The following is a 25433-nucleotide window of genomic DNA, read 5'->3' on the forward strand; positions in this document are numbered from 1 at the left end:
ACAGTTAAATTTTCTGTAAAAGCAAATAGAAATAAAACCAAAACAGGGAAATATCCAACAGGGAAAATATTTGCCATACCTGAAACAGACAAAAGACTACTTTTAATTTCCTCAGTCTATACATTGCTTAAAAGTTGCTGAATTTCAGGTGGTTTCCTAATTGGTGGGAGAATTACACACACACACACACACACACACAAATGTGCATGCACACAAACTTACAGGTTCTCATTTAGTCAAGACTGTAAACACGTATGGAAACGAGGTGTTTCCTTAGAGCAGTTGTGGGTCAAAATCATGGTGTGGCTTTTGCCTAGGCCCTTGTTTTCCTACTGGCCTGCCTCGTGGCTGCTGATCCTCTTCATGAAAGTAAAATCACCCCAGAGGTGAGACAATAGCCAGTTCCAGCTACAGTGTGTCTATACCACTGACCCATCTGGAAGAACTTAAACCATCTAATACTTCTCCTCTGAAGGAAATGTTTATAAACACCAGGACTTCCTGGATTTTGAACTTAAGTCTCATCGGCAGACTCATTTAATCTGGAAGGAGAAACAGAGTCAGTGCCCGGGGATCTCTGAGCCACATGTCTGCCCCCAGCTTTCCTGTATCCAGGAGGCCTGTTTCCCACCCAAACCCCCATAACACAAGCCACAAGTGAAAGGACAAAAGGTAGAATAGGAAAATGGGCAAAGGACATGAATCGGCAGTTCACAGGAAAGGAAATATAAATATGTGGTGTATGAAATGCCTAACCTCAGTCATAATTAAAGAAATAAAAACTAAAATGAGATACCTTTTTCGACTTAATCGGGTTGACAGAGATGGAGAAGTTCCATGACATGGAGGGTTGTCAAGGCTGTGGAGGAACATACCCCACGTATGAACACTGGTGCTACGAGTGTATGTTGGCACAACCCATCTGGAGGCTGTTTGCGATTACTGATGAGATTTCCAAGCCTGCATATTCTTTGGCCCATCAATTTCACTTGTAGAAATTTTCCTTAAGGATGTTTTCATACAAGTTCAGAAAGATCTGTGCAAGGATGATTTTATAGTATTTTTTTTATAACAACAACAACAACAAAAAACGGAAACGAACGCTTCATCAAAAAGGGACTGGTTAAATAAACTGGGGTCTATGTATTGAAGGAAAACGATGCAGCAATAAAAAAGTAACGGGGTAGGACCCTTTGTACTGATATGGAAAGAGTCAAGATACTGAGAGTAAAAAACAATGAACCGTGAATCAGAATGTATACACATGTATGTGTATATATATGCACAAAATTTCTTGAAAAATAAACTATTCACAGTACCTCTGGCTGGATTTGGGGAGGGAACTTTTACTTTTCATTTTATAACCTTTTGCGGTGTTTAAATTATTTAGCATAAGCACATATTTTACAATAACACATTTAAAAAAACTACATGTGAGGTTGCCAAAAACATAAATTAGTTTCAGTCTAAAATTCCTCAAGATTACGTAAATTATGTGCCCATCAATCAAGTGTACAAACATTCCAAGGTAATTTTACAGAACTGAAAGCCTTGAAGCAATTACCCATTCAGGCTGGAGTCTTTTTGCAATTGTGTCCGTCCCAAATTAGTATGTTGAAGCCCTAACCCCAGCGTGATGGTATTTAGAGATGAGGCCTTTTCGAGATAATTAGGTTGAGATGTGGTCATGGGGCCCTCATGGTGGGATTAAGCCCTTAATAGAAGAGACACCAGAGTGTGCTGGTGCTCGCTCTGCCATGTGAGGATGCAGTGAGAAGGTGGCCCTTTGTAAGCCAGTGAGAGTCCTCACTAGATCCCAACCATGCTGGCACCTTGATCTTGGACTTACAGCCTCCAAAACTGTGGAAAATAAAGTTCTGTTGTTTAAGCCACCTAGTCTATGGTATTTTGGTATAGCAGCCCGAGCAGACTAATACACCAAGTTTGGCAACTGTGACACTGAAGCCTTGCACTGTGGGATGTTGTTGCCCTGGAAACCAGAAAAGTCATATTCATGGGGACCCAGCTGCCCAGGGCCATTAGGTTCAGCGGTCAGGTTGCTGCCTCGGTGTGGAGATTATTCTTTGGAAGGACAACATCTTAGTCTGCTCAGGCTGCTGTAGCAAAATACTGTAAATTGGGAGGCTTAAAGGACATAAATTTATTTCTCATAATTCTGGAGGCTGGGAAGTCTCAGATCAAGGTGCTTTCCAACTCATTTCCTAGTGAGGGCCCTTGTCCTGGTCTGCAGATAGACACCCATGTATACACTCATATGGTAGCGAGAGAGATCAGCTCTCTGGTGTGTCTTTTTTTTAAGATTTTATTTATTTGAGAGAGAGAAAAAGAGAGCCAGCCCAAGCTGGGGGGGGGCAGAGGAAGAGGGAGAAGCAGGCTCCCCGCTGAGCAGGGAGCCAGACGCAGGCTCAATCCCAGGACCCTGAGATCCGACCTGAGCTAAAGGCAGGTGCTTAACTGACTGAGCCACCCCAGGCGCCCCTCTCCTTGCCTCTCTTCACATCAGTTATACATGCCTGACATTATATTACCTATTTGTTCATTTGCTTGCCTTCCTTACCAGTGTACCCTCCTTCAGGACAGCAGCTTTGTCTTTTTGTTCATATTGTGTCCTCAGGGCCGAGAACACGGTCTGGCACATGGTAGGCTCTCAATATTTGTTGAATGAATTAACATAAATCAGCCAGAAGAAAAATAATTTCTTGCCACTGAAGTATTGCTCTTCTGTCTTGATGGAGAATAGGAAATGAACAATATTTCATCAGCAGCAGAGTACTACAAAGAAGTTTTGAAACAGGACAATACTCATGTGGAAGCCATTGCGTGCATTGGCAGCAACCACTTTTACTCTGATCAACCAGAAATAGCGCTCCGGTTTTACAGGTGGGCTTTACACTCTCTTCGTAGAACTTTCCTGTGAAATATCGGCGCAACAGCAATAAAGATGGAGTGAAAATGTAGACAGATAGTATATGGGCCATGTGTGTAGGAGACTAAACATTCAAGCACCCAGAGGTTTTATGAGCATTCAAGTGCCATCTGATCATTTGAAAATGTGCAGATATTTGGCATCTTGCAGGAACATACCTGGATAATTGAGTTTTTAACGCCACGCCATTATATGAGTTAGCCATTTTGTTGCCAACGAGTAACTGTTTAATAGTTCCTGGAAACACTTCTCCCCATCACTGCTTCCCTTCATACCACCACGTAGCATATAAAGACCCTGAAGCTGAAATACTGACGAGATTTGCAAAGAGCAGTGGGTGCCAGGTGCCCGAGCCCTGACGAGGACCTGAAACAGGTTCCCCTGTTCTGTGAAGTATTGTCAACTCTTGTCCAAATAATTTTTCAAAGCCTAAAATAAGTTCTGGTCTCTGGTTCTCTTTCGAGCACAATCTTATTTTATCCTACGGATGGCTTCTGAGATTAATTTTTAAATCTTGATTCCTCTTCTGCCCTTAGGTAATTTACAAGGAGATAACTGGCCACTGACAAGAGTTCTTTCCAAATAGATGTCAGCCACATAAAATATGATAAAATGAATGCTGTTTTAGGCACAGGCAGCAGCCTCTACTCTCCCACCCCAAAAATGGGTCATGGGTTCCTCAGGGCTGCTAAGGTGGATTTTCATTTGCTTATTTGAACTGTCTTGTCCTTTGGGATTAGTGATGCCTAGAAACAAATGGGTTTTTTGAGCTCTAGCATGAGAGCTAAGTAGATAAAGTAGGGATTGCACTGATGGTCTTGCCTTACTTCATAGAAACTCACCGGAAGGTCGGTAGACACAGGTAAACCACAAAATACTACAGATAACCAAAACCAAGATTCGGTTTCGCTGAAAACTTGGAGGTAAATCCTACACACAGCCCTCAAATGAGAAGATCTCAGGGGTTTACGGACTGGCACCAAACCTTTATGAAGCAAAATGTTGTGGGTTTTACCTAAGTGACTCTTTTGTATCTTGGTTCTCTAACGGAGTTTTTTGGGGGAAAAGAAATTATGTAAGTTGATTCTCACCTTGCCTCTGGACACATTGCCCATGACTAGTACCCTTAAAAAAGATATGCTTTTGTATTTGCTTGGACATTTTTTTTATTTCCTATAATACTGTCTATTCTTTGGGGATGTTAAAAATTATAAAACATTCATTTCTAACTTTGTAAAAAAAAAAATAGGTCTTACTATTTATCAGGTTGGTCTGACACCAAAATGTGTGTGCTCTTTTTCGAAAAGGCGACTCCTGCAGATGGGTGTTTATAACTGCCAGCTTTTTAACAATCTGGGGCTCTGCTGCTTCTATGCCCAGCAGTATGATATGACTCTGACCTCGTTTGAACGTGCCCTCGCTCTGGCTGAAAACGAAGAAGAGGCAGCTGATGTCTGGTACAACCTGGGCCACGTAGCTGTGGTAGGTTGTTTCTCTGATGTAATTTCTGGTGTAGAAAAGGTAGCCACCGTTGGAAGAAGTGTTCGGGGATCCAGGTTTGGTTATGGTCTTCCATAGCAATGTAGCGATTTCCAAGAGTCACCCTAGAACTCATTTTCTCAGGTTAACTCCTCAGGTTAACTCCACATGATTCACACTTGATTGTGATCGGTACTTGTTGCTTGGTAGCAGAAGAGACTTACACGAGGAAAGAAGGGAGGAGATGGGGGGCAGAAGCGAATGGATCTGTGTGCGAATACACGGTTTTCTTTTCAAGGGTATAGGAGATATGAACTTGGCCCATCAGTGTTTCAGGCTCGCTCTGGTCAACAACAACCACCACGCCGAGGCCTACAACAACCTGGCCGTGCTGGAGATGCGGAAGGGCCACGTTGAGCAGGTCAGTGAACTACTGTGGCACAGTGCACAGTCTGCTTTCCTCAAAGAAGAGCTGTCAGGCGTAGCTATCTTTACATGCTGCAGTTTATTTGTTTTTTAAAAATTTATTTATTTGAGAGAGAGGNTCGAGCAGGTCAGTGAACTACTGTGGCACAGTGCACAGTCTGCTTTCCTCAAAGAAGAGCTGTCAGGCGTAGATATCTTTACATGCTGCAGTGTATTTGTTTTTTAAAAATTTATTTATTTGAGAGAGAGAGAGCAGGAGTGGGAAGGGACAGAGGGAGAGAGAATCCCAAGCAGACTCCCCGCTGAGCATGAAGCCTAGGCTCGATCCCAGGACCCTGAGATCGCGACCTGAGCCAAAATCAAGAGTTGGATGCTTAACCCCCTGTGCCACCCAGGCACTCCTACATGCTGCAGTTGAAAAATGAGCTCGAGAGTCTCACTGGCCTGGATTTGAATCCCAGCTCTGTCACATATTAGTGATGTGACCTTGGACAAGTTACTTAACCTTTCTGTTTTCTCTTACCCTTTGGTTTTATCAGGACAAATCTACACCTCCCTAGTCTTCCCTGCCTTAGTGAACTGTTGCACCGTTCCCAGTCCCCCACCCACCAGCTAGGTGCTCCAGCCAAAATCCTAGGAGCCACCCTCAAAACCTCTCTGCCCCGGCTGCCTCTCGGTGCCACCCTATGCCCCATCATGTTTGGCAGGCCCTGCCAGTTTTACCTCCAAGCCCCATTCCAGACCTGGCCACTCTTGCCTCTCTCTGCCACCCTTCTCTGGACTGCCCTCCTCTCTTTCCTGGACTCTGCGACAACAGTCTTCTCACTGGTCTTTTTGTCTCCACTTACATCAGCAAGTAATTGTACCCCATAACACGTCCTCCTCACAACAGCGGAAGGGATTTTTTTAAAAACAAGAATGGTTTCATCACTGCTTCATTCAGCATCCTCCAAAGTCTTGCTTGGAATGAAGTGTGGATTCAGGTCTTGGCCTACAGGGTCCCACGTAACCCGGCCTCTGGCTCCCCCTCAGACCACATCTTTCCCCATCTCTCCCTCCACACCGACTTCGGGCTCCGGACACACCAGCTGCCTCACTGCTCTGCTCATATGCTGTGCCTGTGTCTACTCACAGCCTTTGGAATGTTCGTTCAGATTCTGCACTGACTTTTCTTTTCGTCAGTCGGGTCTTCGCTTAATCACACCTCCTAAGAAAGGTCAGCTCAGACATCAGTCTACAGGAGCCCTCAGGCACTGGCACATTGCCTACTATTTTTTTCTTCACAATACTTATGTTATCAGATACGTTCATATTTATATGTAGAATGTAGCACGGCAGCCACATGAAAATAGGGACCTTCTTTGTCTTCTAACTGCTATATTTTCAGCTCAGAAATGGTGGCTGGCATGTGGTAGATACTGGGTATTTGTGAAGCAAACGGACAGCATATAAAATGGGGTAAGAGCAGTACCGGAAGGTGTTCTGTGAGGATGAGTGGATTATGCGTGGAGAGCACTGAGCGTGGTGGCCTCGTACTTAGCACACGGGAAATGTTTAGTAAATTATATTTAAAAAGTTTAAAGTGCTAAACACACTCATACAATACTAGTGACACTCAAAGCTAGATATGTACTACATTCCAGACTTCAAGGTGAAGAAACAGGGACTCGAGGAAGGTAAGTAACTTTACCTGCAGATACAGTGTTCACCTCCCACCTGGTCTGCTAAGCACCGTGATGAACTTGTAACACAAGAGAACCTTGGCTGTTGCCTTTATTTCATAAATTCCCCCAAATAAGATGGGCTTGTATTTTGTAAACAAAAACTAACTACAGAGGACTCTTGAGCAACATAGAATTGGGGTGCTGACCCCCCATGTAGTTGAAAATTCAAGTATTACTTTTGAACCCCCCAAAACTTAACTACTAAGAACCCACTCTTGACTAGAAGCCTTAGCAAGAATGTGCACAGTTAACACACATTTTATGTCATATGTACTATATACCATATTCTACAAGAAAGTAAGCTTGAGAAAATAAGATGTGATTAAGAAAATCATAAGGAAGAGAAAATACATTAATAGTATTGTATTTATTGAAAAAAACCCACGCCTAAGTGGACCCATGCAGTTCAAAACTCTGTTGTTCAAGGGTCAACCATACTCTAAAATGGGAACTTTACCTGTGTCCATATGCAACAAGTGCTTTTGTGCTTTTCTCTGTTCCCATGTTGGTGATTTTGTTTCCGACTTACTACAGTTTCTCTACTATACAACTGATTTGAAAGGTTTTGGTGAAAGTTTTCATACTAACCTCTATTTTATTATTAAAAATTATATCTCTTTTAAAAGAAAAATAGCTATTTGTAAAACAACAACAACAACAAAAATCTATCAAACCGCTATTTTCCATTAAAAAAAAAAAGATACACAGATTTGTCCACAGGTCATGGATGGAGGTTTTGGGTTTAGTTACAAATTGGAGGGATGGTCAGCAGTTTGGAAGGGTGAGTTTGTGGTCCTAACAATCCTTTGAGCCTACAGGGGATGCAAATTTTGGTTTTTGAGAGAACAGAAAGCTCGTCATTTTCAGTCGCATTCATTTTGAGGTCAGCAGTGTAGTAAGCGCCCCTCACTGTCTTCCAGCACAGAACCTGGGGCTTGGAAATTTACTACAGGTTTTTGTTTCTATTTTTTTGTTGTTGTTGTTGTAGTGTTAGCAGGTAATTAGAAGCTTAAGAAATCAATCAACAGCAATAAAAACTAGGTTAATAAGACTTTTTTTTTAGCATCATATTGAAATATAAACTTTACAAGAGCTGTGGTTCTTGACTTTAAATCTACTCTTTCCATGTTTTCAGTTTTATCATTAATTTGGCAAGATGTAAATATTAATTGCATTTCAGTAAGTCATATTTCACAAGGAATGTCATCTGTATTTATCACAGGATCACATTTATGAAGTTCCTATCTTGGGTAAAGGATTCTTTTACTAACAAAACAAAACAAAACAAATCACAAATATAGTACTGACAGGTGCTCACACACCTTTGGTTTTCTCCCCCCCCTTTTTTTTTTGAATACAGGCAAGAGCACTGTTACAAAGTGCATCATCTTTAGCACCCCATATGTACGAGCCACATTTTAACTTTGCAACGGTCTCTGATAAGGTATTCTCTTTATCAATTCATCATTCGATCTGTTTCTTTTTCTTTCCTGGTTTTAAAAAAAGTACAGATAAATAAGGAAATTCTAATAATGTTTTGAAAGAAATGATTTTTTAAGTATTGTATACATCTGTCTTTTCCAAGGGACAGTTTTAAAGAAATTTATCACTGACTATGGACTAAACTTAATATTACAGATTGCATTATAGATTATTATCAATTGCAGAATTCTTTTATTTTTAAAATGTGACATTTAGTCACGAAAAAATACTCATTACGTAACTCCTGGTTGAGGAAGGATTTGGCAATTGGCTTTTATAGCAAAGAAATCTTGTATTTTGTTGTAGACCGTGTTGTCATCAAGGCTCTGGCATAATTGTTACAAGATTAGGGATAGGAGTGAAAGCTATCTTAGCTGTGAACAATGTGGGAAAAATACAACTGTTAATACTGTGTTACAAGTCAGTAAATATCCGAGAGCTAAAAGGAATCATGCCATTTTCAATAATATGAACAACAAAAAATGAAAGTATCTAATAATAACTAACTTCTACTGAGAAGTCTTCCTTGAACAAAGAAAGTGAGTTTGAAGGGTAAGGAAATGGCTAAAAGTGTTTGCTGATGTAAAGACTCTATAGACCAGAAGACATTACGAAAATGTCATTTTTCAAAGCACAAACATGAAGCTATCCTCACTTTCTTTTTTTTTTTTTTAAAGATTTTATTTTTATTTATTCGACAGAGATAGAGACAGCCAGCGAGAGAGGGAACACAAGCAGGGGGAGTGGGAGAGGAAGAAGCAGGCTCACAGCAGAGGAGCCTGACGTGGGGCTCGATCCCATAACGCTGGGATCACGCCCTGAGCCGAAGGCAGACGCTCAACCGCTGTGCCTCCCAGGCGCCCCTATCCTCACTTTCATTTCTGCTTTGAAACTAAGCTGTCACTCCTACATTGTCATTTTTGAGGGCTTGTCAAGTGCCAGCCACTGTTCCAGGGGCTCTGCACACCCTCTCTGATTCTCCCAGCACCTGTCACGTAGGTGTCCCTCACCTTCCTGACTCATTTTTTCATACAACTGATGTTTCATTATTAAGCCCCTGCTATTACCCAGCACTGTGGTAGGCACAGAGGGTGTTAGCAGGGAATAAAACAAAACCTCTGCCTCGTGCAGCTTACATTCTAATGGAACCCAAGGCTGGTCGAGCCTGAAAGACTCCCCTAGAGTCCCATGGCCATGACGGGGTCAGAATTTATACCCAGCACCCAATGATGCCCATGTATTTTCCACTGCCTGCTGCTGCCATCTACTTAAACCACAAAGGCTTGATAACTTTCTTTCACTTTATCACATTTTAATAATATATAACTCAAATGAGATATTTCTCTAAGCAAAAGGCTCGATTTTTCATAAATGAAAATGGTATATTAAAAAGAAATGCTGTGAGTTTTAAAAAAGGAAATTTATGTTTTTAATATGTATTTACGTGTTTCAAAAAAAATCCTGCCGGAATTGAATTACCTAGGTTTTTTGTATGTGCACACACTAAAAAGCTCTCGCTTTTTATAAATGGATGCATGAATCTAGATCTATTCAGAAGGATCCAGATACTGTGGGCTTTCCTTTGGGACTGGACTTTGACACCAGCCTTATTGAAAATCAGAGATACCCTTAATAAACTTCCAAAGCCAGGTATCTTCCCCCACATTACTCTGCTAGCTCCGTTTAAAACCTCCCTGAGCATGTTATTGTATCTTATATAAAATTGTTTTTGCTTGAATTTTCTGTCTGAAAGATAATGGCTTAGCCAAAATAGGTCTTTATGGTACATTACAAATAGTTGTCCTAAGGGTAAACAGAGCTGGCTGTTGTAGTATGCAAATGTTATTTTATTTTTATAATACTACCTATGATAGGAAAAGAAAACAAGGTTTATGAATTCATAACTAGACAGCTGTAATGGAGCAGAAATTATTTGTGTAATTGGTTATTTTTCTCATATTTTTCAAGATTGAATTGTAACCTAGGTGAAAGATTTCTAAAATCAAAGTGGCATAATCAAGCAATTTACCCTTAAAAATCCTTTGATTTTCTACAGTGTACAGATAGTACATNTTTTTTTTTTTTTTTTTTTTTTTTTTTTTTTTTACACTTTCTTACTCATTTTTCCTGGTCTCATTCTGTGGTCTTACTCTGGCATTTCTTACAGATTGGGGATCTACAGAGAAGCTATATTGCTGCTCAGAAGTCGGAAGCAGCATTTCCAGACCATGTGGACACCCAGCATTTAATCAAACAGCTAAAGCAGCATTTTGCGATGCTCTGACGTCCCCCAGACCAAGTATCTTCTCATGAGGGGGCATTACACAAGGGGAGTAGTGTGTTGGTACATTCGCATATACAAACCTGTGCTTGATATTAGTGAAGAGGATGTAAGGGACTTTACACAAGAATTTATATGCAAACTTTATAATAATAACTTGTATAATATTAAAACATTTTCATGAATTTCCTCAAATTTTTATAAATGCATATTTTTAATGTTGTTAAGCTGGCCATTAGCTAACATGTAACTTCAGAGGTCTGAAATCTGCCATTAAAACTGCACTTTTATGGCTAAAATTGTGTGTATTCATCCCAATTAGAGATTTTAGAGCTTAAAATTTGTATTTAAAACTGTTTATCAAATGCTTTGTAAGAGACTATACATTTTCTTACATATTATGCTTTAAAACAAATCAGTGTGTAATGCACCGTCATTCTGTCATTTTTCATGAGTTTTTATTTTAGGCATCTCAGGTAAAACAAGTTTTTTCAGAAGTCCAGTAACTTTAGAAATGAAGTCATCATTTTCATTTTACTTGATGTACCACCAAGTTTATATTTTCCTGAGAAGCTGTTTATGAAATATCACGTTGTCGGCACAAGAATATGAGGATTAGAAATGGAGCCACAGGCCCAGAGCCCCACCTGCAGTCAGCCCCAAGAAGGTTAGGCCAGATCCCAGGACCATGCACTGCAAAATCCCGGAAAGGCTCTTGAACTCGTCTCTCCCAGATTTAGTGGAATTCTCATCAATGTGTTCATACAAGGAAATGTGTCACAGGGACAAAGCCACTCAAATGCAGATTTTGGACTTTGGGACCCCTCTGTGTTATTTTTCAGTTTCTAATGTCATGAAAACTATTTTACGGATACTTGTTCCTGGTCAGATTTGTATCAGTAGTATTCCTCAGCTGACAGAGCAAAAAGATGGGAATTCGAGGAATTATGGCCCATCAGAGGCCGGCAGGGGCTTCAGAGGGTGCGTAGATGAAGGTCTTTGCGGCACAGATGAACAGAGCAAGCCAGCGTCACATGGCTGAGTGGTGGGGACAGTCACGACTGGAACCCAAGACACTGTTCTAGTGCTTTGCCTTTTCCCGCTTCTCCAAGATATGCTAGTGCTAGCTTTTTAGCTCAGGAGAATTTCCTCAAGCGCAACCAAATGTCCTAAGAAATGTATTGAGTATTTAGGTTGGAATTTTGTAATGTGAGTCATTCTCTCAGCTGATCTAAAGTAAGAGCTAACAAGGCTTGCATTTGTGGGCATGTTGCATTTGTGGGCATGTTGCATTTCTGGGCATGTTGCATTTGTGGGCGTGTTGCATGTGCCCAGCACTGTTCTAAGCGCCTGATGTGGATTCACCCTTCCATTCCCACTGCAGTCCCATAAGCTGCTGTTATTCCCATCTTACGTATGAGAAAAATGAGGCACAGGGAAGTCAAGTAACTTGCTCGGGGTTATCAAGCTAGTCAGTGGCAGAGCTGGGATTCAAATGCAGGCAGCATGGGTCCCCTGGGACGTGCTCTTACCCCTCATGGGAAATCATCTCAGTGTTTCTCCTGTAAATAAAGCTACTACCATTTAAAATGAATGTTCTACGCATTAGTAAAATTGAATAATAAGGGAATATTAACACAGCAAAAAATAAATGAGTCAGTGTTCCTAAGGTAATACGGAGATATTTTTGTCTTGAGTTTATGTTAATTCAATGTGAACACCAATGCAAAGAATGAGTCAGGACGGCTCCAGGCGGAGTGACAGCACGAAAGAACACCGGGCAGCAGAAGCTACATACATCTCCATAACAAAATTATTTCTGGACTGCATAACTGGCTTCGGTGCCAACACTTCTACAGAAGGAAGGTTAACCGCTGTCTTCTACCCTGGCTAAAAAGGCATTCAATCCATGTACAAATTGTTCGACCAAAATTAACATCATTGAGCTTCTCACTGCTGAAAATAAGATCTGGCAAGACTACTGCCAGCACAGTAATTGCTGGGGTTGGAAGTTCTTCCTTCCCAAATATGTCACATCTGAACCAGTCCACCATGGTACTCATTGCTCTGTTAGATTTCTGAATGGCATGTCCCAGCATCAGAGCACCCAACATAATTTATGGCCTAGAGATAAGAAAATTCATAAAGACAGCACATCATTACACTTTTAATGTGGTTTCCACCACTAACTCTTTCTTAACATGAGGGATTTCTATCAAGAGCTTTCAACTGGGGTTGAGTTTAAGCATTCGGGAAAACCACAAAGATTTCCTAAATACTGTGGTAGGACCCAACATTGGGAAATAACCCAGAAATGGAGTTTAGTTGAAAAGCCGTTACAGGATAGTTTTTAAGTTCTAGGGAATAGATAAATGGGAATGGTCCACGGATATGTTCTAGACTCCCCCAAATGCTTATCTAGGCTCAGATGTTAGGGGAAAAATTTGATTTAGCAATTTGAAAACAACTGCAGTTTTACACCCTTCCACATAGATGGCATTAGTCCTATTTTTGGCTGACTAAAAACATTTTTGAGAGATGGTGTGATTTTATGTCCCTGATATTAAAGCCAAATTCTTGAGATGAAAGAATAAGGATTAGGGGCGCCTGGGTGGCTCAGTGGGGCACCTGAGCGTCTGCCTTTGGCTCAAGTCATGATCCCAGCGTTCTGGGATCAAGCCCCGCATTNAAATAAACTATTCACAGTACCTCTGGCTGGATTTGGGGAGGGAACTTTTACTTTTCATTTTATAACCTTTTGCGGTGTTTAAATTATTTAGCATAAGCACATATTTTACAATAACACATTTAAAAAAACTACATGTGAGGTTGCCAAAAACATAAATTAGTTTCAGTCTAAAATTCCTCAAGATTACGTAAATTATGTGCCCATCAATCAAGTGTACAAACATTCCAAGGTAATTTTACAGAACTGAAAGCCTTGAAGCAATTACCCATTCAGGCTGGAGTCTTTTTGCAATTGTGTCCGTCCCAAATTAGTATGTTGAAGCCCTAACCCCAGCGTGATGGTATTTAGAGATGAGGCCTTTTCGAGATAATTAGGTTGAGATGTGGTCATGGGGCCCTCATGGTGGGATTAAGCCCTTAATAGAAGAGACACCAAGAGTGTGCTGGTGCTCGCTCTGCCATGTGAGGATGCAGTGAGAAGGTGGCCCTTTGTAAGCCAGTGAGAGTCCTCACTAGATCCCAACCATGCTGGCACCTTGATCTTGGACTTACAGCCTCCAAAACTGTGGAAAATAAAGTTCTGTTGTTTAAGCCACCTAGTCTATGGTATTTTGGTATAGCAGCCCGAGCAGACTAATACACCAAGTTTGGCAACTGTGACACTGAAGCCTTGCACTGTGGGATGTTGTTGCCCTGGAAACCAGAAAAGTCATATTCATGGGGACCCAGCTGCCCAGGGCCATTAGGTTCAGCGGTCAGGTTGCTGCCTCGGTGTGGAGATTATTCTTTGGAAGGACAACATCTTAGTCTGCTCAGGCTGCTGTAGCAAAATACTGTAAATTGGGAGGCTTAAAGGACATAAATTTATTTCTCATAATTCTGGAGGCTGGGAAGTCTCAGATCAAGGTGCTTTCCAACTCATTTCCTAGTGAGGGCCCTTGTCCTGGTCTGCAGATAGACACCCATGTATACACTCATATGGTAGCGAGAGAGATCAGCTCTCTGGTGTGTCTTTTTTTTAAGATTTTATTTATTTGAGAGAGAGAAAAAGAGAGCCAGCCCAAGCTGGGGGGGGGCAGAGGAAGAGGGAGAAGCAGGCTCCCCGCTGAGCAGGGAGCCAGACGCAGGCTCAATCCCAGGACCCTGAGATCCGACCTGAGCTAAAGGCAGGTGCTTAACTGACTGAGCCACCCCAGGCGCCCCTCTCCTTGCCTCTCTTCACATCAGTTATACATGCCTGACATTATATTACCTATTTGTTCATTTGCTTGCCTTCCTTACCAGTGTACCCTCCTTCAGGACAGCAGCTTTGTCTTTTTGTTCATATTGTGTCCTCAGGGCCGAGAACACGGTCTGGCACATGGTAGGCTCTCAATATTTGTTGAATGAATTAACATAAATCAGCCAGAAGAAAAATAATTTCTTGCCACTGAAGTATTGCTCTTCTGTCTTGATGGAGAATAGGAAATGAACAATATTTCATCAGCAGCAGAGTACTACAAAGAAGTTTTGAAACAGGACAATACTCATGTGGAAGCCATTGCGTGCATTGGCAGCAACCACTTTTACTCTGATCAACCAGAAATAGCGCTCCGGTTTTACAGGTGGGCTTTACACTCTCTTCGTAGAACTTTCCTGTGAAATATCGGCGCAACAGCAATAAAGATGGAGTGAAAATGTAGACAGATAGTATATGGGCCATGTGTGTAGGAGACTAAACATTCAAGCACCCAGAGGTTTTATGAGCATTCAAGTGCCATCTGATCATTTGAAAATGTGCAGATATTTGGCATCTTGCAGGAACATACCTGGATAATTGAGTTTTTAACGCCACGCCATTATATGAGTTAGCCATTTTGTTGCCAACGAGTAACTGTTTAATAGTTCCTGGAAACACTTCTCCCCATCACTGCTTCCCTTCATACCACCACGTAGCATATAAAGACCCTGAAGCTGAAATACTGACGAGATTTGCAAAGAGCAGTGGGTGCCAGGTTCCCGAGCCCTGACGAGGACCTGAAACAGGTTCCCCTGTTCTGTGAAGTATTGTCAACTCTTGTCCAAATAATTTTTCAAAGCCTAAAATAAGTTCTGGTCTCTGGTTCTCTTTCGAGCACAATCTTATTTTATCCTACGGATGGCTTCTGAGATTAATTTTTAAATCTTGATTCCTCTTCTGCCCTTAGGTAATTTACAAGGAGATAACTGGCCACTGACAAGAGTTCTTTCCAAATAGATGTCAGCCACATAAAATATGATAAAATGAATGCTGTTTTAGGCACAGGCAGCAGCCTCTACTCTCCCACCCCAAAAATGGGTCATGGGTTCCTCAGGGCTGCTAAGGTGGATTTTCATTTGCTTATTTGAACTGTCTTGTCCTTTGGGATTAGTGATGCCTAGAAACAAATGGGTTTTTTGAGCTCTAGCATGAGAGCTAAGTAGATAAAGTAGGGATTGCACTGATGGTCTTGCCTTACTTCATAGAAACTCACCGGAAGGTCGGTAGACACAGGTAAACCACAAAATACTACAGATAACCAAAACCAAGATTCGGTTTAGCTGAAAACTTGGAGGTAAATCCTACACACAGCCCTCAAATGAGAAGATCTCAGGGGTTTACGGACTGGCACCAAACCTTTATGAAGCAAAATGTTGTGGGTTTTACCTAAGTGACTCTTTTGTATCTTGGTTCTCTAACGGAGTTTTTTGGGGGAAAAGAAATTATGTAAGTTGATTCTCACCTTGCCTCTGGACACATTGCCCATGACTAGTACCCTTAAAAAAGATATGCTTTTGTATTTGCTTGGACATTTTTTTTATTTCCTATAATACTGTCTATTCTTTGGGGATGTTAAAAATTATAAAACATTCATTTCTAACTTTGTAAAAAAAAAAATAGGTCTTACTATTTATCAGGTTGGTCTGACACCAAAATGTGTGTGCTCTTTTTCGAAAAGGCGACTCCTGCAGATGGGTGTTTATAACTGCCAGCTTTTTAACAATCTGGGGCTCTGCTGCTTCTATGCCCAGCAGTATGATATGACTCTGACCTCGTTTGAACGTGCCCTCGCTCTGGCTGAAAACGAAGAAGAGGCAGCTGATGTCTGGTACAACCTGGGCCACGTAGCTGTGGTAGGTTGTTTCTCTGATGTAATTTCTGGTGTAGAAAAGGTAGCCACCGTTGGAAGAAGTGTTCGGGGATCCAGGTTTGGTTATGGTCTTCCATAGCAATGTAGCGATTTCCAAGAGTCACCCTAGAACTCATTTTCTCAGGTTAACTCCTCAGGTTAACTCCACATGATTCACACTTGATTGTGATCGGTACTTGTTGCTTGGTAGCAGAAGAGACTTACACGAGGAAAGAAGGGAGGAGATGGGGGGCAGAAGCGAATGGATCTGTGTGCGAATACACGGTTTTCTTTTCAAGGGTATAGGAGATATGAACTTGGCCCATCAGTGTTTCAGGCTCGCTCTGGTCAACAACAACCACCACGCCGAGGCCTACAACAACCTGGCCGTGCTGGAGATGCGGAAGGGCCACGTTGAGCAGGTCAGTGAACTACTGTGGCACAGTGCACAGTCTGCTTTCCTCAAAGAAGAGCTGTCAGGCGTAGCTATCTTTACATGCTGCAGTTTATTTGTTTTTTAAAAATTTATTTATTTGAGAGAGAGGGAGCAGGAGTGGGAAGGGACAGAGGGAGAGAGAATCCCAAGCAGACTCCCCGCTGAGCATGAAGCCTAGGCTTGATCCCAGGACCCTGAGATCGTGACCTGAGCCAAAATCAAGAGTTGGATGCTTAACCCCCTGTGCCACCCAGGCACTCCTACATGCTGCAGTGAAAAATGAGCTCGAGAGTCTCACTGGCCTGGATTTGAATCCCAGCTCTGTCACATATTAGTGATGTGACCTTGGACAAGTTACTTAACCTTTCTGTTTTCTCTTACCCTTTGGTTTTATCAGGACAAATCTACACCTCCCTAGTCTTCCCTGCCTTAGTGAACTGTTGCACCGTTCCCAGTCCCCCACCCACCAGCTAGGTGCTCCAGCCAAAATCCTAGGAGCCACCCTCAAAACCTCTCTGTCCCGGCTGCCTCTCGGTGCCACCCTATGCCCCATCATGTTTGGCAGGCCCTGCCAGTTTTACCTCCAAGCCCCATTCCAGACCTGGCCACTCTTGCCTCTCTCTGCCACCCTTCTCTGGACTGCCCTCCTCTCTTTCCTGGACTCTGCGACAACAGTCTTCTCACTGGTCTTTTTGTCTCCACTTACATCAGCAAGTAATTGTACCCCATAACACGTCCTCCTCACAACAGCGGAAGGGATTTTTTTAAAAACAAGAATGGTTTCATCACTGCTTCATTCAGCATCCTCCAAAGTCTTGCTTGGAATGAAGTGTGGATTCAGGTCTTGGCCTACAGGGTCCCACGTAACCCGGCCTCTGGCTCCCCCTCAGACCACATCTTTCCCCATCTCTCCCTCCACACCGACTTCGGGCTCCGGACACACCAGCTGCCTCACTGCTCTGCTCATATGCTGTGCCTGTGTCTACTCACAGCCTTTGGAATGTTCGTTCAGATTCTGCACTGACTTTTCTTTTCGTCAGTCGGGTCTTCGCTTAATCACACCTCCTAAGAAAGGTCAGCTCAGACATCAGTCTACAGGAGCCCTCAGGCACTGGCACATTGCCTACTATTTTTTTCTTCACAATACTTATGTTATCAGATACGTTCATATTTATATGTAGAATGTAGCACGGCAGCCACATGAAAATAGGGACCTTCTTTGTCTTCTAACTGCTATATTTTCAGCTCAGAAATGGTGGCTGGCATGTGGTAGATACTGGGTATTTGTGAAGCAAACGGACAGCATATAAAATGGGGTAAGAGCAGTACCGGAAGGTGTTCTGTGAGGATGAGTGGATTATGCGTGGAGAGTACTGAGCGTGGTGGCCTCGTACTTAGCACACGGGAAATGTTTAGTAAATTATATTTAAAAAGTTTAAAGTGCTAAACACACTCATACAATACTAGTGACACTCAAAGCTAGATATGTACTACATTCCAGACTTCAAGGTGAAGAAACAGGGACTCGAGGAAGGTAAGTAACTTTACCTGCAGATACAGTGTTCACCTCCCACCTGGTCTGCTAAGCACCGTGATGAACTTGTAACACAAGAGAACCTTGGCTGTTGCCTTTATTTCATAAATTCCCCCAAATAAGATGGGCTTGTATTTTGTAAACAAAAACTAACTACAGAGGACTCTTGAGCAACATAGAATTGGGGTGCTGACCCCCCATGTAGTTGAAAATTCAAGTATTACTTTTGAACCCCCCAAAACTTAACTACTAAGAACCCACTCTTGACTAGAAGCCTTAGCAAGAATGTGCACAGTTAACACACATTTTATGTCATATGTACTATATACCATATTCTACAAGAAAGTAAGCTTGAGAAAATAAGATGTGATTAAGAAAATCATAAGGAAGAGAAAATACATTAATAGTACTGTATTTATTGAAAAAAACCCACGCCTAAGTGGACCCATGCAGTTCAAAACTCTGTTGTTCAAGGGTCAACCATACTCTAAAATGGGAACTTTACCTGTGTCCATATGCAACAAGTGCTTTTGTGCTTTTCTCTGTTCCCATGTTGGTGATTTTGTTTCCGACTTACTACAGTTTCTCTACTATACAACTGATTTGAAAGGTTTTGGTGAAAGTTTTCATACTAACCTCTATTTTATTATTAAAAATTATATCTCTTTTAAAAGAAAAATAGCTATTTGTAAAACAACAACAACAACAAAAATCTATCAAACCGCTATTTTCCATTAAAAAAAAAAAGATACACAGATTTGTCCACAGGTCATGGATGGAGGTTTTGGGTTTAGTTACAAATTGGAGGGATGGTCAGCAGTTTGGAAGGGTGAGTTTGTGGTCCTAACAATCCTTTGAGCCTACAGGGGATGCAAATTTTGGTTTTTGAGAGAACAGAAAGCTCGTCATTTTCAGTCGCATTCATTTTGAGGTCAGCAGTGTAGTAAGCGCCCCTCACTGTCTTCCAGCACAGAACCTGGGGCTTGGAAATTTACTACAGGTTTTTGTTTCTATTTTTTTGTTGTTGTTGTTGTAGTGTTAGCAGGTAATTAGAAGCTTAAGAAATCAATCAACAGCAATAAAAACTAGGTTAATAAGACTTTTTTTTTAGCATCATATTGAAATATAAACTTTACAAGAGCTGTGGTTCTTGACTTTAAATCTACTCTTTCCATGTTTTCAGTTTTATCATTAATTTGGCAAGATGTAAATATTAATTGCATTTCAGTAAGTCATATTTCACAAGGAATGTCATCTGTATTTATCACAGGATCACATTTATGAAGTTCCTATCTTGGGTAAAGGATTCTTTTACTAACAAAACAAAACAAAACAAATCACAAATATAGTACTGACAGGTGCTCACACACCTTTGGTTTTCTCCCCCCCCTTTTTTTTTTGAATACAGGCAAGAGCACTGTTACAAAGTGCATCATCTTTAGCACCCCATATGTACGAGCCACATTTTAACTTTGCAACGGTCTCTGATAAGGTATTCTCTTTATCAATTCATCATTCGATCTGTTTCTTTTTCTTTCCTGGTTTTAAAAAAAGTACAGATAAATAAGGAAATTCTAATAATGTTTTGAAAGAAATGATTTTTTAAGTATTGTATACATCTGTCTTTTCCAAGGGACAGTTTTAAAGAAATTTATCACTGACTATGGACTAAACTTAATATTACAGATTGCATTATAGATTATTATCAATTGCAGAATTCTTTTATTTTTAAAATGTGACATTTAGTCACGAAAAAATACTCATTACGTAACTCCTGGTTGAGGAAGGATTTGGCAATTGGCTTTTATAGCAAAGAAATCTTGTATTTTGTTGTAGACCGTGTTGTCATCAAGGCTCTGGCATAATTGTTACAAGATTAGGGATAGGAGTGAAAGCTATCTTAGCTGTGAACAATGTGGGAAAAATACAACTGTTAATACTGTGTTACAAGTCAGTAAATATCCGAGAGCTAAAAGGAATCATGCCATTTTCAATAATATGAACAACAAAAAATGAAAGTATCTAATAATAACTAACTTCTACTGAGAAGTCTTCCTTTAACAAAGAAAGTGAGTTTGAAGGGTAAGGAAATGGCTAAAAGTGTTTGCTGATGTAAAGACTCTATAGACCAGAAGACATTACGAAAATGTCATTTTTCAAAGCACAAACATGAAGCTATCCTCACTTTCTTTTTTTTTTTTTTAAAGATTTTATTTTTATTTATTCGACAGAGATAGAGACAGCCAGCGAGAGAGGGAACACAAGCAGGGGGAGTGGGAGAGGAAGAAGCAGGCTCACAGCAGAGGAGCCTGACGTGGGGCTCGATCCCATAACGCTGGGATCACGCCCTGAGCCGAAGGCAGACGCTCAACCGCTGTGCCTCCCAGGCGCCCCTATCCTCACTTTCATTTCTGCTTTGAAACTAAGCTGTCACTCCTACATTGTCATTTTTGAGGGCTTGTCAAGTGCCAGCCACTGTTCCAGGGGCTCTGCACACCCTCTCTGATTCTCCCAGCACCTGTCACGTAGGTGTCCCTCACCTTCCTGACTCATTTTTTCATACAACTGATGTTTCATTATTAAGCCCCTGCTATTACCCAGCACTGTGGTAGGCACAGAGGGTGTTAGCAGGGAATAAAACAAAACCTCTGCCTCGTGCAGCTTACATTCTAATGGAACCCAAGGCTGGTCGAGCCTGAAAGACTCCCCTAGAGTCCCATGGCCATGACGGGGTCAGAATTTATACCCAGCACCCAATGATGCCCATGTATTTTCCACTGCCTGCTGCTGCCATCTACTTAAACCACAAAGGCTTGATAACTTTCTTTCACTTTATCACATTTTAATAATATATAACTCAAATGAGATATTTCTCTAAGCAAAAGGCTCGATTTTTCATAAATGAAAATGGTATATTAAAAAGAAATGCTGTGAGTTTTAAAAAAGGAAATTTATGTTTTTAATATGTATTTACGTGTTTCAAAAAAAATCCTGCCGGAATTGAATTACCTAGGTTTTTTGTATGTGCACACACTAAAAAGCTCTCGCTTTTTATAAATGGATGCATGAATCCAGATCTATTCAGAAGGATCCAGATACTGTGGGCTTTCCTTTGGGACTGGACTTTGACACCAGCCTTATTGAAAATCAGAGATACCCTTAATAAACTTCCAAAGCCAGGTATCTTCCCCCACATTACTCTGCTAGCTCCGTTTAAAACCTCCCTGAGCATGTTATTGTATCTTATATAAAATTGTTTTTGCTTGAATTTTCTGTCTGAAAGATAATGGCTTAGCCAAAATAGGTCTTTATGGTACATTACAAATAGTTGTCCTAAGGGTAAACAGAGCTGGCTGTTGTAGTATGCAAATGTTATTTTATTTTTATAATACTACCTATGATAGGAAAAGAAAACAAGGTTTATGAATTCATAACTAGACAGCTGTAATGGAGCAGAAATTATTTGTGTAATTGGTTATTTTTCTCATATTTTTCAAGATTGAATTGTAACCTAGGTGAAAGATTTCTAAAATCAAAGTGGCATAATCAAGCAATTTACCCTTAAAAATCCTTTGATTTTCTACAGTGTACAGATAGTACATTTTTTTTTTTTTTTTTTTTACACTTTCTTACTCATTTTTCCTGGTCTCATTCTGTGGTCTTACTCTGGCATTTCTTACAGATTGGGGATCTACAGAGAAGCTATATTGCTGCTCAGAAGTCGGAAGCAGCATTTCCAGACCATGTGGACACCCAGCATTTAATCAAACAGCTAAAGCAGCATTTTGCGATGCTCTGACGTCCCCCAGACCAAGTATCTTCTCATGAGGGGGCATTACACAAGGGGAGTAGTGTGTTGGTACATTCGCATATACAAACCTGTGCTTGATATTAGTGAAGAGGATGTAAGGGACTTTACACAAGAATTTATATGCAAACTTTATAATAATAACTTGTATAATATTAAAACATTTTCATGAATTTCCTCAAATTTTTATAAATGCATATTTTTAATGTTGTTAAGCTGGCCATTAGCTAACATGTAACTTCAGAGGTCTGAAATCTGCCATTAAAACTGCACTTTTATGGCTAAAATTGTGTGTATTCATCCCAATTAGAGATTTTAGAGCTTAAAATTTGTATTTAAAACTGTTTATCAAATGCTTTGTAAGAGACTATACATTTTCTTACATATTATGCTTTAAAACAAATCAGTGTGTAATGCACCGTCATTCTGTCATTTTTCATGAGTTTTTATTTTAGGCATCTCAGGTAAAACAAGTTTTTTCAGAAGTCCAGTAACTTTAGAAATGAAGTCATCATTTTCATTTTACTTGATGTACCACCAAGTTTATATTTTCCTGAGAAGCTGTTTATGAAATATCACGTTGTCGGCACAAGAATGTGAGGATTAGAAATGGAGCCACAGGCCCAGAGCCCCACCTGCAGTCAGCCCCAAGAAGGTTAGGCCAGATCCCAGGACCATGCACTGCAAAATCCCGGAAAGGCTCTTGAACTCGTCTCTCCCAGATTTAGTGGAATTCTCATCAATGTGTTCATACAAGGAAATGTGTCACAGGGACAAAGCCACTCAAATGCAGATTTTGGACTTTGGGACCCCTCTGTGTTATTTTTCAGTTTCTAATGTCATGAAAACTATTTTACGGATACTTGTTCCTGGTCAGATTTGTATCAGTAGTATTCCTCAGCTGACAGAGCAAAAAGATGGGAATTCGAGGAATTATGGCCCATCAGAGGCCGGCAGGGGCTTCAGAGGGTGCGTAGATGAAGGTCTTTGCGGCACAGATGAACAGAGCAAGCCAGCGTCACATGGCTGAGTGGTGGGGACAGTCACGACTGGAACCCAAGACACTGTTCTAGTGCTTTGCCTTTTCCCGCTTCTCCAAGATATGCTAGTGCTAGCTTTTTAGCTCAGGAGAATTTCCTCAAGCGCGACCAAATGTCCTAAGAACTGTATTGAGTATTTAGGTTGGAATTTTGTAATGTGAGTCATTCTCTCAGCTGATCTAAAGTAAGAGCTAACAAGGCTTGCATTTGTGGGCATGTTGCATTTGTGGGCATGTTGCATTTCTGGGCATGTTGCATTTGTGGGCGTGTTGCATGTGCCCAGCACTGTTCTAAGCGCCTGATGTGGATTCACCCTTCCATTCCCACTGCAGTCCCATAAGCTGCTGTTATTCCCATCTTACGTATGAGAAAAATGAGGCACAGGGAAGTCAAGTAACTTGCTCGGGGTTATCAAGCTAGTCAGTGGCAGAGCTGGGATTCAAATGCAGGCAGCATGGGTCCCCTGGGACGTGCTCTTACCCCTCATGGGAAATCATCTCAGTGTTTCTCCTGTAAATAAAGCTACTACCATTTAAAATGAATGTTCTACGCATTAGTAAAATTGAATAATAAGGGAATATTAACACAGCAAAAAATAAATGAGTCAGTGTTCCTAAGGTAATACGGAGATATTTTTGTCTTGAGTTTATGTTAATTCAATGTGAACACCAATGCAAAGAATGAGTCAGGACGGCTCCAGGCGGAGTGACAGCACGAAAGAACACCGGGCAGCAGAAGCTACATACATCTCCATAACAAAATTATTTCTGGACTGCATAACTGGCTTCGGTGCCAGCACTTCTACAGAAGGAAGGTTAACCGCTGTCTTCTACCCTGGCTAAAAAGGCATTCAATCCATGTACAAATTGTTCGACCAAAATTAACATCATTGAGCTTCTCACTGCTGAAAATAAGATCTGGCAAGACTACTGCCAGCACAGTAATTGCTGGGGTTGGAAGTTCTTCCTTCCCAAATATGTCACATCTGAACCAGTCCACCATGGTACTCATTGCTCTGTTAGATTTCTGAATGGCATGTCCCAGCATCAGAGCACCCAACATAATTTATGGCCTAGAGATAAGAAAATTCATAAAGACAGCACATCATTACACTTTTAATGTGGTTTCCACCACTAACTCTTTCTTAACATGAGGGATTTCTATCAAGAGCTTTCAACTGGGGTTGAGTTTAAGCATTCGGGAAAACCACAAAGATTTCCTAAATACTGTGGTAGGACCCAACATTGGGAAATAACCCAGAAATGGAGTTTAGTTGAAAAGCCGTTACAGGATAGTTTTTAAGTTCTAGGGAATAGATAAATGGGAATGGTCCACGGATATGTTCTAGACTCCCCCAAATGCTTATCTAGGCTCAGATGTTAGGGGAAAAATTTGATTTAGCAATTTGAAAACAACTGCAGTTTTACACCCTTCCACATAGATGGCATTAGTCCTATTTTTGGCTGACTAAAAACATTTTTGAGAGATGGTGTGATTTTATGTCCCTGATATTAAAGCCAAATTCTTGAGATGAAAGAATAAGGATTAGGGGCGCCTGGGTGGCTCAGTGGGGCACCTGAGCGTCTGCCTTTGGCTCAAGTCATGATCCCAGCGTTCTGGGATCAAGCCCCGCATTGGGCTCCCTGCTCAGCAGGAAGCCTGCTTCTCCCTCTCCCACTCCTCCTGCTTTTGTTCCCTCTCTCACTGCCTCTCTCTCTGTCAAATAAATAAATAAAATCTTTTTAAAAAAAAAGAATAAGGATTAATAAAAGTCACACTATAATCCTTGGGGACCATTCTACTTCCCGCACTGTGATCATTCCCCTTCCATNAAGGAGTCAACCATACGCAATGGGAAAAGGACAGTGTCTTTAACAAATGGTGCTGGGAAAACTGGACAGCCACGTACATGAATGAACCTGGAACACTATCATACTCCATGCACAAAAATCAAGTCAAAACAGAATACTTGAATATAATACCAGAAACCATAAAACTTCTAGAAGAAAAACATAGGCGGTAAGCTCCTTGACGTTGGTTTTGGCAATTTTTTGGATCTGACACCAAAAGCANATTTTTTTTTCATATTTAAATAAAGTGGACCCTTTTCCAGTATTTGCAACTCAAGTTTCCGTGGGCTCCCACACTTTACAACTGCTGATGCCTCACACCTCACACCTGCTCTGAATTTCTTTACAGGATTGTTTCTCTCTCTCTTTTTAAAACCACGGCCCCTTTAAACCTCCCCTTCAAGCACTACCCTATCTCCTTTGTCACATCTTGAAGAGGCAGGCGATGTCTATTGCTTACTTCATTTCACTTATTCCTTGACCCTCTTCAGTCTGGCTTCAACTCCAATCACTATTGGAACTCCTCCCATGGAGGTCGTTAATAACTCCCAATTAGCAAATCCAAAGGATTTATTGTTTTGTTTTAACATAACAGCTTTTTTTAATTTTA

General features: G+C 41.1%; 2 protein-coding genes across 5 annotated transcripts in view; both read left to right on the forward strand.

The window, feature by feature from the left end:
- The window catches only part of TTC8 (tetratricopeptide repeat domain 8), a 52365-nt gene extending 40226 nt beyond the window's left edge, over window positions 1-12139 (forward strand). The window contains exons 12-16 of one of the 3 annotated variants that reach the window (XM_034642634.1): window positions 2762-2901; window positions 4255-4429; window positions 4725-4847; window positions 7937-8020; window positions 10226-12139. In XM_034642634.1, coding sequence (XP_034498525.1) covers window positions 2762-2901; window positions 4255-4429; window positions 4725-4847; window positions 7937-8020; window positions 10226-10342 — 639 coding nt within the window. In that variant the 3' untranslated portion in view covers window positions 10343-12139. The remainder of the gene's footprint in view (window positions 1-2761; window positions 2902-4254; window positions 4430-4724; window positions 4848-7936; window positions 8021-10225) is intronic. The other 2 variants (XM_034642632.1, XM_034642633.1) reach the window with 2 other exon arrangements.
- A 2072-nt stretch (window positions 12140-14211) lies between these two features.
- Window positions 14212-24554, forward strand: LOC117796009 (tetratricopeptide repeat protein 8-like). Of its 2 annotated transcripts, XM_034642636.1 has the most exons (5): window positions 14222-14631; window positions 15985-16159; window positions 16455-16577; window positions 19534-19617; window positions 21808-24548. In XM_034642636.1, the coding sequence occupies exons 1-5, from the start codon at window positions 14495-14497 to the stop codon at window positions 21922-21924; spliced, it is 636 nt and encodes a 211-aa protein (XP_034498527.1). In that variant the 5' UTR covers window positions 14222-14494; the 3' UTR covers window positions 21925-24548. The 2 variants fall into 2 exon arrangements, with proteins under 2 accessions (XP_034498528.1, XP_034498527.1); XM_034642637.1 differs by lacking the exon at window positions 19534-19617 and having other exon boundaries at window positions 14212-14631; window positions 21808-24554.
- The last annotated feature ends 879 nt before the right edge of the window (window positions 24555-25433 follow it).

This window comes from Ailuropoda melanoleuca, chromosome 14 (assembly GCF_002007445.2).
Source record: "Ailuropoda melanoleuca isolate Jingjing chromosome 14, ASM200744v2, whole genome shotgun sequence".
Taxonomy (NCBI): Eukaryota; Metazoa; Chordata; class Mammalia; order Carnivora; family Ursidae; genus Ailuropoda; species Ailuropoda melanoleuca.

Coding starts and splice junctions, on each gene's coding strand:
- LOC117796009 (XM_034642636.1), top strand. CDS start 14,495: ATGAACAATATTTCATCAGCAGCAGAGTACTACAAAGAAGTTTTGAAA. Junction 14,632..15,984: donor ATAGCGCTCCGGTTTTACAG/GTGGGCTTTACA, acceptor TTTTTCGAAAAG/GCGACTCCTGCAGATGGGTG. Junction 16,160..16,454: donor ACCTGGGCCACGTAGCTGTG/GTAGGTTGTTTC, acceptor TTTCTTTTCAAG/GGTATAGGAGATATGAACTT.